General features: G+C 32.7%; 2 protein-coding genes, 1 long non-coding RNA gene and 2 other non-coding genes across 7 annotated transcripts in view; 3 read left to right on the plus strand and 2 right to left on the minus strand.

Moving 5' to 3' along the window:
• Positions 1-12,173, plus strand: part of LOC149478223 (electron transfer flavoprotein beta subunit lysine methyltransferase-like) — a 46,559-nt gene extending 34,386 nt beyond the window's left edge. For all 3 annotated transcript variants that reach the window (XM_089709564.1, XM_089709563.1, XM_089709565.1), the window contains exons 3-5: positions 11,255-11,385; positions 11,563-11,750; positions 12,012-12,173. In XM_089709564.1, the coding sequence (XP_089565690.1) occupies positions 11,255-11,385; positions 11,563-11,750; positions 12,012-12,158 (466 nt within the window). In that variant the 3' untranslated portion in view covers positions 12,159-12,173. The remainder of the gene's footprint in view (positions 1-11,254; positions 11,386-11,562; positions 11,751-12,011) is intronic.
• The window catches only part of LOC149478225 (phytanoyl-CoA dioxygenase, peroxisomal-like), a 147,095-nt gene that overhangs the window by 2,049 nt on the left and 132,646 nt on the right, over positions 1-12,400 (minus strand). The window lies entirely within an intron of this gene.
• LOC149478226 (uncharacterized) lies at positions 2,796-3,270 on the plus strand. Its single transcript, XR_016317399.1, has 2 exons — positions 2,796-2,930; positions 3,121-3,270. It is a non-coding gene; the product is annotated as an uncharacterized LOC149478226 (long non-coding RNA).
• TRNAA-UGC (transfer RNA alanine (anticodon UGC)) lies at positions 11,454-11,525 on the minus strand. Its single transcript has one exon. It is a non-coding gene; the product is annotated as a tRNA-Ala (tRNA).
• LOC149478228 (5S ribosomal RNA) lies at positions 11,848-11,966 on the plus strand. Its single transcript, XR_016317460.1, has one exon. It is a non-coding gene; the product is annotated as a 5S ribosomal RNA (ribosomal RNA).

Consider the following 12,400-nt stretch of genomic DNA (forward strand, 5'->3'; position numbering starts at 1 on the left):
TGCGCCATTTTAACTATGTTTAGTTTATAAGTTGTTATTGTGTTGTTGAATAACCGAAGGACGGCATAGCATGAAGATAATTGTTTTCGCTATGTTTCCGCTCATTTAAATATGTAATATATTGAGTTGTTTTATTCCATATATTTTTTTCTAAAAATACGAATTCTGGTCATCATCGTAAATCGTAATGTTAAGGTTTAATTAAATCACAGACTAATAATAATATACTACGTATACAAATTAAATTTAATTCTCATCATCGAAGCCTATGACCTATAATATGAGTAAATATTCAAAGTGTATAAGTGTACATATTATAAGGTACTTGGAATAAATAAGAAAATAACAACAAAAAAGAAAATTTCGTTATTTATACCTAGATACCCGTACCTGTATCGTACCCGATAAACTATATTTACAAGTTATACATTGTACAACTCTCACCTAAATACTAAGAATAAACTTTCGAAAAACATTGCATTGCAAAGTAATATGTATATGTAAACAAAGACATAATATCATCAAAATGTTTCATCGCGACACGTGGAGGGAATCCACTAAAATCTACAAGAACGACCCACATCGTGTTAATAAGTTTAAACAAAAATCTCACAGTCATTGTCAAATAAAAGTTAGCAATTTTCAAGAATTGTACCGAAAATCCCAGACGCATTCTATATCAGAAAGAGATAGATAGCTATTACCTTTTATCGCTATGTGAAAACGAGATAACGAATGGCCGTGTGACAAGGACCAAACCATGTATTGTTTTTGAAAGCAAGAAAAGGTGAGCAAATGATGAATCATGGCGAATCCTACAGTTTGCATGAGTCATATGTAAACACTGAAAAATTACTGAAGCCCTATTTGAATTATTAAAACATATTGTGACTATTTTTAAGATCTGTTTCTTATTATTTATGTTAGGTTTAAGATAAAATCTTGTATGCTTTACTAATGCCAATATTCACTAAGTACCTATATTATTATAGATTATGCACAACAATTAGGTAACATGTTAATTACTTGTTATGAAATAAATAAATAAACTTAAGAAAAGTCATAGATTTGTAAGTAAAAACGTGTTTACTGTTTACTAAATATGTAGATGTAATTAGAGAGATAACAGTAACACAGTGATAGGCAAGTGATAGGTATATTTTGTTTAATTTTAGAACGTAAAAATAAACAAATGCGTAGCATGGACAAATATAATTGGGTCCATGTGCGTAGTAAACTCTGTTGTTATTCCAAAATAACCTACAAACAATTTATTGTTAGTCTACGCACTCCTGTTACAACGAAATGGTCAGATCACATAAGGATCGCACATAAGTGACATACCTACATCATGAATACATAATGATGCGCCAAAATAATATTATGACAATCAAAACATGTTGTGGTAGGTATTAACTATTGGTGTGGTATACACAAGGGTATACACGTATGTATTTGATTGATTTATTGACCACAAAACCTAATAAAATGCTTACCGACCGAAAAAAAAACAATATTGAGGTTTGTACGCAATCTATAATCACAATGATGAAAATTAATTAGTTTTATCAATGGCTGAAACTTCATCAGCCGTACAAATTAAAACTTGCTTATTCAAACCTTATACAATGAATAGATATGATTGGAATAAATAAAGAATATGGATGCAGGGGCGTGCACAGAGTTTTTGGACAGGGTAGGCAGAAATATTGCAATGATAATAAGTCATAAAAACTAATAGGTATTTCATATTGCAGTACTGATATTTGATTGGAGATACATAGTATTTCCGCAAAATAATGGAAAACATATCACGAACATAGGTCATATTATTATCTATAAAATAATTGTCAAAGTAGGTATGATATCCTAACTAGTATTCTATATTATGTAATTAATGATTAACTAATTATTATTTAATTATTACCTTTGTGTATTACAAATTCCGGTATAGATCCATTTATAGATCGGCCTTTTTCCTATCACTCTCTGTTTGATAAAAGTTTATTCATAAAACAAAAATAAGAATTTTTCGTTAAATTAGGTACCTATGCCTTATTATCTTACAAAATACACTGATGATATACATAATCTATTTAGTTACTCTCAAAACACTTCACTTGCAAATTGTCGTAGTAAACATTATTAATTTTCTCAAAAAACAAATTTAACCTCAAAGTAAACGTTTGTTATTTCCAAAACAAAACAAACGAATAATGATACTATTTGCAGATGGTCTTTACCGCTACAAAATTGTATACATTATCACACTTCTTAAATTGGTCGCATATTCAACTTCAGTTTCGACTTTCGATGTAGTTCCGAATTCGGTTCGTACCTAATTCGTATATCTTCGTAAAAAGACACTGCCTACCTTGTGTGTTTGTGTGCGTGGTTTTATTACATCAGTGTGCCGTGTTTATAGGCACGCACACATATAAAATATGCGTAGACAAGCAGAGCACACATATAAAAACTTAGACACGGATAGTTTGTGTCTTTGCCGTCCCGTGACGTACTGGGTCCTGTGGCGGCGCTAGTGCAGCGCATGAATAGTGACTTGAGCCGAGCCGGTGTTATAGAAATTAGATAATAATGCTACCAAAATACCGATAGATGGATCTAAAATATATTTGAAATATATTTTTATTTCATAACTACATTGCGCAATTAGTAAAATTTAATGACGCTGTGAATTTCATTTATGCATATTAAATATTGATCAGAGTTTGGTAAATGGCAGGGTAGGCAGTGTCTTTATGTCTTTATGGAATGCACGCCACTGTATGGATGTCATAATTTCTTACAAATAAATTTGGAATAACGTCGATGTAACTATGCTTACGCTATGCAATAGGAGCGAAGCGGCAACGTAGCAATTCATTCACAAAATTATGAAAAACATCGAAATTGTCTACGGTTAAGTCTTGGTGCTGTCATTTTGACGTTCGTTTGACTTCGTCGAATTTGTTGTGAATTTTCATCATACGATGTTCTGTTTATTTATTTTTTAAATATCCATTGTAAATAATTTAAACATATCATTTAATATGCAAGCAAATGAAAGAGAACGATATTCAATATCTGGAGAATAGAAGATAAACCCACCTTGAGATAGAGAGTTACACAATACAAAACATACAACTCCAGGCTTAGAAGATTTATATTTTCAACGAAAGTTTATATTATTCTGATAAGTTTAGAAATAAATTTTATGTATGTATGGTTTGGCGCATTCCGTAAATAAATAAATCATTATAAATATCAAAAGGGTTTTTCATAATTTCGTATATGTTTTGACATTTCATACAAAATTTTCCATTTCAATACTTAATGAAATTATTAATTTGCTCAACTTTTTCTACTTCTCGTATTACTCTCATTGCTATTATCTCAAATTTAGATTGAAAATTGCTTTTAAAACTTATAAAACACAGCACAATGTACTAAAAGATATGTTATAACTCGGTTATGTCAGACTTATACTAGGGTGGTAGTCGAAATAAGGACGGAATAGCATTAGTATGAATACTTATTACGAAGTTATACTAGGTTACATTTATTTCGAGTTTATTTGTATGATTTTTCCTTATTCTTAGTTTATTCTTTACATAAAATGTTATTACTCGTTTATTTGTACGGCTGCATAAGTTTAGTTATTTCAAAAACAGTTGTAAAAAACTTGTTAAGTGAATATTTTTCTGCTTTGAAAGGTTTGCACATTTCATCAAGAATGTAAGTAATATGGTTTATAAATATTAAATTGCAACTTAACTGAATTATTTTTTATTTAATATTCAAGCATTGTTTCAACAATAAAAAATATAACAATTATCTACATTCTACAGCAAAAAGAACCTTAAAACTATGAGTCATACGCAAAATGGCGGGAAACAGAGGCCTATTTCTCGTTAGTTCGTTACGCACACATACATAGTTACTTCCACCCCTGCAATGGAGGGGGAAACCACCCCATGAGTCATACACTTCTTAGAAAAGTACCCCGTTTTATCCCGATTCGTGGAATTCCTGATATCTCCCTTTTTCGTGAATCATTGATACTGCCTACGAGTATGCAAGTATGATTGCAGTATATTATATAAAGTAAATTATTATAAAATATAAACTAACTGACAAAAAATTGCTACGAATAACCATAGTCTTATAACTTTTTTCCAAAAAAATCAATAGGCTGGATCGTATTTTAGGCCCTCAGTATGTGCTTATGTTTTCCTTTTTTATTTCTTCTAATTATCCAATATGCAGTTAGGTATATTGTCTAAATTATGTTTAAATACATCCAATTTTATTAAGCAGTTCACGTGATAACTCCATAGACAGATATAGCACTATCGCCATAGATTATAATATATATAGTATGTATATAATATGCTATAGATAGTAATACTAATTACTATGAATATAAGATTAGTACCTATGGACTAGGGTTGCCAACCGTACTATAATATATAGTATTGTACTATATTTCGGGTCTGCGTACTATATAGTATATACTGTTGAAAACATATATAGTACGCAAAAATACTATATTTTCAACACCGACAAATGTAACAAACAGATCCTTCATTAAAAAAAAAATAAGAACGCGCCTTTTAATTGTTAAGATGGCTAAGTCATATAACCTATTGCGCATATACAGGGTTACCGGGAAAGTCGTACAGAATATTGAAGGACGTTATTATTCAGGTCATTTCTGATCGAATTGGTCCCATAATATGGTATCCGAAACCTAACCGTTATGGAGATATTGAATTAATTTTATTATTAAATTTATATTGAAGCTGTTAGTAATAGGTTCAGTTTTTATTGATCATTTTTATTAATTGGCATGTCTTCTAATTGGAAACATAAAAATAATTTGGAAAATCCAAAAGTGCACGCCTCATAATTTTTTTTTAATAAATATTTATTAATTATTATTTTTGTTTATTTAATAACAATTAAACCACATCGAATCAGACCCTGAAAAATGAAAGGGTTCTATTCCTGAGCATACTCAAGCGTAAGAGAAAAAAAAAAGACTCGATTAGTAAAGTATTTCGGTCGCTATCGTGTTAACAAGAAAAAGGATCCGCACATACAGACACACGGACGTCCAAGACAGAACTTTTTTAAACTGTTTTTTAACTAGTTTAAATAACAATAAAAAACCGGCCAAGTGCGAGTCGGGCTCGCGCACAAAGGGTTCCGTAGCAGCAAATATAATAAATTACAGTTAAATCAACCTATCTCAAAAACTATAAGAGATACTTTGATCAAACCAAAAATCGTTGAAAGAGTTAATTAGCATGCATCACCTCTATTTTTTTTAGAATTTTATACCCCGTAGTTATAAAAATAGAGGGGGGGGGACATACTTTTTACGACTTTGAGAGCTGATATCTCAAAAACCGTTCACTTTAAGAAAAATGTTTTTTAGAAAACTTTATATCATTTTAAAAGACCTTTCCATTGATACCCCACACGGGTATGTACATCGAAAAAAAAAATTTCATCCCTCAGTTACATGTATGGGGGGCCCCACCCCCAATTCTTTTTTTTACTATTTAGTGTCATATTTTTGTAGCGGTTCATACAACACATATTCCCATCAAATTTCATCACTGTAGTACTTATAGTTTCCGAGTAAATCGGCTGTGACAGACGGACAGACGGACAGACGGACAGACGGACATGACGAAACTATAAGGGTTCCGTTTTTGCCATTTTGGCTACGGAACCCTAAAAATGACATCAAAAATATCATGAACGTTAAAAATAGTGTTTTTTCTTAATATGTGTGTGTATGTATTATCTTACAAGTGCAATGTATGATACATAAAGACATTTTAAGTTTGAAAAATCAGATGTTTTGCGCGAAGTGACAGTAGTCATCCCTTGATAATTTACCTGTTGCTATCAAGACTACTAATACCGATTTGCAAAAAATTTCGGATTGGAGCCATAGTTTTGGTCTAAATATCAATCCTGCTAAAAGTCAGGTAATAATTATTGGTAGCTCTTATTTTATATCGCGCATTGACTGGGAATACCTCCCTAAAGTATATATTGGCGGCACAATAATTGAATATAGAGATAACGTTAAGAACCTGGGGATACTTCTTGACTCAAATTTGTCTTGGTCATATCACCTGAAAGAAACTAGCCGAAAACTTTACGCTGCTTTTAGTTCTTTGCGTCGTTTACGTTATTTCTTACCGATTTCCACCAAAATTATGCTAGCTAAGTCCCTTCTTCTCCCACTCCTTGATTATGCTGACGCTTGTACCACTGATCTAAATGAAGACCAATTAGATATACTTGAGCGTCTCCAAAATTTCTGTGTACGTTTTGTTTACGGTCTTCGTAAATACGACCACGTTTCCCAATTTCGAAAAAAACTCAAGTGGCTTCCTATAAGACTTCGCCGGAATGCAAATACGTTGAAGCTTCTTTTTTCTATCCTTTTCGATCCCAAATATCCTTCCTATTTAAAATCCCAGTTCAAATTCCTTGATTCTGATAGTTACTCCCTTCGCTCTGTTGATAACCTAATCCTTAGTTTTCCTTCCCACCAAACTAGTTACTTCGGAAATTCCTTTGCTGTAACCGCTGTCAGACTTTGGAATTCTTTGCCATTAGCTGTAAGACGAGCTTCCTCTCTTAAGTCCTTTAAAAATCTTTTACACCAGCATTTTTTAAATATAGCATTTCCTGGATATTAACTGTAACTATTTATTTTATTTATTTATATTTATATACTTTATTTATTTATTATATATTTTATTAAATATTGTATTTATTTATTTTATAGTTAAGTACTTAATTGCATTCTATTATGATTAATACAGGTTTCTCTATAACATAATAATAATATGTATATTATATTACTTCCTATTTTATTTTTAACTCATAATAATATATATACATTTTTTTTTTCTTTTCTCTTTTACTTTTTCTGCCACCCGCGTTCCATTTATTATATGTATTATATATCTATCCTCTACCTTAGGTGGCCTGGAAGAAATCGCTTTTAAGCGATAAGGTCACCTTTTGTACTTCGCATCCAAACAGATATATATTATACTGTACATTATAATATTAAATGGTGTGGTACAATAAATGATTAAATAAATAAATAAATAGTACCCACCTCAACGCTTCGCTTATGAGGCGTGCAAAACCGAGCCCTAGTAGCTCCAATCGAAATAAATCGATAAAAAAGCCAGAAGAAAAAATATTTTTATTAAATATCTTTAAAATTCAATATCTCCATAACGGTTAAGTTTAGGATACCATATTATGGGACCAATTTGATCAGAAATGACCTGAATAATAACGTCCTGCAATATTCTGTACGACTTTCCCGGTAACTCTGTATACCAGTGGCGAGAAGAAAGAAACAGAAGTAGTGTATCATTGATAAAAAATGAGCTATTGATTTATATCTAATCTTAATACTATTATAAAGGCGAAAGTTTGTATGGATGTATGGATGTATGGATGTATGGATGTATGGATGTATGGATGTTTGTTACTCTTTCACGTAAAAACTACTGAACCGATTACAATGAAATTTAGCACACATATAGAGGGTAACTTGGATTAACACATAGGATAGGTTTTATCCCGGAAATCCCACGGGAACGGGAACTATGCGGGTTTTCCTTTGAAAACGCGGGCGAAGCCGCGGGCGGTAATCTAGTAAATATTATAAAGGCGAAAGTTTGTAAGGATGTATGGATGTATGGATGTATGGATGTTTGTTACTCTTTCACGTAAAAACTACTGAACCGATTTCAATGAAATTTAGCACACATATAGATGGTAACTTGGATTAACACATAGGATAGTTTTTATCCCGGAAATCCCACGGGAACGGGAACTATGCGGGTTTTCCTTTGCAAACGCGGGCGAAGCCGCGGGCGGAAATCTAGTTAATGATATTAATCTAAAAATTGAATGTGTTAAATAGCATATGACACTTTTATTTTAAACAAAAAGCTGTTACACAGTGCGAGAAGTGCAAAAAATATAGTTTTTATATAAATAAATAATTAACAAATCATCTTAATACTATTATAAAGGCGAAAGTTTGTATGGATGTATGGATGTATGGATGTTTGTTACTCTTTCACGTAAAAACTTCTGAATCGATTACAATGAAATTTAGCACACATATAGAGGGTAAATTGGATTAACACATAGGATAGTTTTTATCCCGGAAATCCCACGGGAACGGGAACTATGCGGGTTTTCCTTTGCAAACGCGGGCGAAGCCGCGGGCGGAAATCTAGTACAATATATTTGTCTATTTTTTTTATTTTTCCCATAAAATACTATATTTTTTTTAAATGTACTATATTTTTTACACCTTACTATGGACACATGCTTAATTTAAAATAAATAAATAAAATAAATAAAACATTTATTGATAACAAACGAAAAAGTATACAAGCAGAATCGTAGCGTGCCTTGGCGGGACCCCGTATAAAAATTTGTTTGGGGCCCTTAGGAAGTAAAGATTTCTCACAAAAGCGCACGTTGGGGGCCCCCTTGGCGCGGGGGCCCCGTATAATTGATACGGCAGATACGGCGGTAGCTACGCCCCTGTATACAAGCCACACAGAAACAGAAAAAATAAAAATAAAGTAAGAACAAAAACATGGTAAAAAAAACTTAAAACTAAAACAAAATATTACACAATCAAAAACTTACAACCTAAAAATTAGACAAGTACTGTGCGGCAAGTCGGCAACGTCTGTTATCAAAAGGGGCTTCTCAGTATAAAGCTGCAGTGACTTTTGAGTCAACTAGCAGCACTGATTTTCAGAAACCCCTATTGACAGTCGGAGTTACAGCCTGTGTGATGTGTGTGCGTGAGTGAGTAAGTGTGTGTGTGTGTGTGCGTGTGTGTGAGTGTGTGTGTGTGTGTGTGTGTATGTGTATGCGTGGGTGTGTGTGGGTGGGTCGGTGCGTAGGTATATAAATAAAATAAACGTAAAACATATAAATAAGTAAGAACTATATAGGATTCAATAATACAGTAGATTAAAAAATAGATATACATATTAACAGCTATAAATACTTACTATACCTACTTACAATATTATAAGTGATGAAATATGGTGACAGACACTACAACGGGTACTAAGGCTGATTCGTAGAATTTAGAAGGTAGTTTCGATACTTGAAACGAAAGCTACTGACTGATGTTAATTTAGACAGAGGCGGAGGGAGATCGTTCCAGCACTTTGTGGCCCGGTAAGTGAATCCACCTCTAAAGGCTGCGGTGTGATGCTTCGGAACTGAAAGTTTTACGCTGGCGAATCTTGTACCATAGTTGATTTCACTACGTTGTCCCAACCATGCCAACTTGTTGTACAGATACAGTGGTATTTTTTTATGAATTATTCCAAACAACAAAGTGGCAAAGTGTAGTTTCCTACGTCCGTCCATATTCAAGACATTGGCATCTCTCAGATAAGGACTGACATGGCTTCTGGGCGGAATATACCAGCAAAACCGCGCACAGGCATTCTGCACTCTCTGTGCAATTCTCTGTGCAATTTAGCGCAAGTCATTCTAAATCTTATAAACTATACGATGGTACCTAGGTATATGTAGCTAGGTATATCTTAATTTCATGATAAGTTGAATATAATAAGGTCCATAGCACATCTCTATTTCCTAACCAAAACTAAAAGACTGGGCATTAATAAAATGCTCTAAGCTAAAAGACCAAGTTTTAAAAACACAAAAAAAATACAATAAAATAAAACACCAATAGAAAATGTATTTTTTTTTTCGCGGTAGGTATGTCTATGGATTTACCCCGAACTCTTTGGAATAATAAATTGTACCAAAACACTATCGTAAATCGTAGTAAATGTGGGTAATTCCATTTCATTATTGTGATAAGTACCTATCTCAAGCAAAATAAAAAAATTACCTACGTTTTATTTAAATTGCACAAAATATAGACAAATATAATTTGGATTTTTTTTACATTCATACCATTTTTCCCAATACAGCTACAAAATATTATATTCCAATAAAAGTATGTCAAAACAAGGTCAACAAACTTTGTTAATCACTCGGAATTATGCTTCTATCCTATATCAATTAATTTGTAATATGCATTTTACAAAGTGAAAGAACCTTCACCTTTCACCCTACATCATGTAGGTAATTGTCGGTATTCGTGAAGGAATGAATAATTCTCAATAATCGGTTATTCTAACGCCCTTGAAAGTCGAACGGCGGCCATTTTTTCTACTCATGTGGCCATAGCGTGGCACGCGTCGATCGTCAGATGTCGGTCGCGTGCGAGCATTGTTTACAAGTTTGCAATGCATTCGAAAATGCGTGCGGGTTTTGCCCGTGTTTCGTTTTATGAATTGTTGGGTAAAATTTGTTTACGCTATATATTAGAAACAAATTAATTAAAAAGGATCGTTGAATATAATTATGTTTACACAGTCTAATTACTTAATTTAATTTATTCCTAACATCCTATGTAATCAAAGAATATTGTTCCCTTATGTTTATGTATTTGTGTTCTCCGGAAAAAGATAAAGTAGTAATATTAGATAATATCTCAACGATAGGATAAGATTGAACTAGTATATAATTATTATATATATAATATAATACTAGCGGTCCGCCCCGGCTTCGCCCGTGGTACATATGAAAAATAGATGTTGGCCGATTCTCAGACTTACCCGATATGCACAGAAAATTTCATGAGAATCGGTCCACCCGTTTCGAAGGAGTATGCAGACTAACATTGTGACACGAGAATCTTATATATGTATATAAAAATGAATCGCAAAATGTGTTGGTAAGCGCATAACTCGAGAACGGCTGAACCGATTTCGATAATTCTTTTTTTATTATATTCCTTGAAGTACGAGGATGGTTCTTATGTAGAGAAAACGTAAACATGTACCACGGGCGAAGCCGGGGCGGACCGCTAGTTTTATATATAAGATAATTAGTTCGTATGTTCATTTTAGCATTTTTTACTGAAAATGTTTTTTTATTTCAGAGCCATCTTTTGGTTTCTCATGTAGTAGCCGTAGCGCAAAAGAAGTAAAGTTAAATACAAGGTTGTCTGTTATAGAAATATTCTACGAAAATTGTAGATGGCGCTGTACTTAAATAATATAATTTTAAGATGCGCGCGACTTATATACTAATATTATTAAAAGTCTGTGATAATAGTAACTTTATAATAATTTATTTATTTCAGATACATACTAGATAACGAAAAAATTGTCAGAAATCGTAATATTTTGGATGTAGGATGCGGTTGCGGGGCTGGTGCCGTAGCTGCGTCAAAAATGAAAGCAAAACGAATCGTTGCTAACGATATTGATATATGTACGTATGCCTGCATTATAAAAATAAAATAGCAGAAAAATATATAAATGAAAAAAAAATGCAAAAGTTGGAGATGCCGGGGATCGAACCCGGGGCCTTTCACATGCAAAGCGAACGCTCTACCACTGAGCTACATCCCCTTGCTACTTTATTATCAAAATTGTCGAACATTTTCAGATGCATTAGAAGCAACAAGAATAAATGCTGAAAACAATGACGTAAAAGTAGAAACAAATGCAAATAACTTTATTGGCGCGAAATGTGAGGAATTTGACGCCATCTTGATTGGCGATATGTTCTATGATGAAGATTTTGCTAGAATTTTATTCGACTGGCTATGTGAACTGGCGAGTAATGGAAAAACTGTAAGTAACTTATGAAATTTATTTTAACAGCGAGTGGAATAAAATCGAATTTAAAGTTTCGTGGATGAATTAGTTCTAAAATTTCAATATATTTGTCGCCAACGTCCATACCACGTTGAATACACCGGTTCTCGTCCGATCACCGAAGTTAAGCAACGTCGGGCGCGGTCAGTACTTGGATGGGTGACCGCCTGGGAACACCGCGTGATGTTGGCTTTTTGCTATTTTTTATTTTATCAATAATCTTTTTTTTTGATTTAGGTACTTATTGGAGATCCAGGTCGACACGGCCTGACAGAAAGCAGACGAAGTCAGATGTCTTTATTATCGCGATATAAATTACAAGAACAGAGTTGCATGGAAAACAACGGTTTCACGGAAACAACTGTTTGGAAATTAAATTCATAGCATAATAATATGTGTTTTATTGTGTATGCAAGCTTTATACAAAATAACCTTTCCTTTAACCAGACTTTTGTCTATTTATAATATTATACAAGTCATATCTTCAGTAACTAAATTCATATAAATTAGGCTATATAAATTACACTTTTACCATAGAAAAATTTAAATTATATTCGTCCATGCTTTTACTATACTTAATTATTAAAATTATAAGAAGAAATAAAAAGCAACAATATGATAAAATT

The sequence above is a fragment of the Colias philodice genome, chromosome 22 (assembly GCF_061535455.1).
Source record: "Colias philodice isolate Cphi_HAF_F1 chromosome 22, ilColPhil1 Martin Lab GWU primary, whole genome shotgun sequence".
NCBI lineage: Eukaryota > Metazoa > Arthropoda > Insecta > Lepidoptera > Pieridae > Colias > Colias philodice.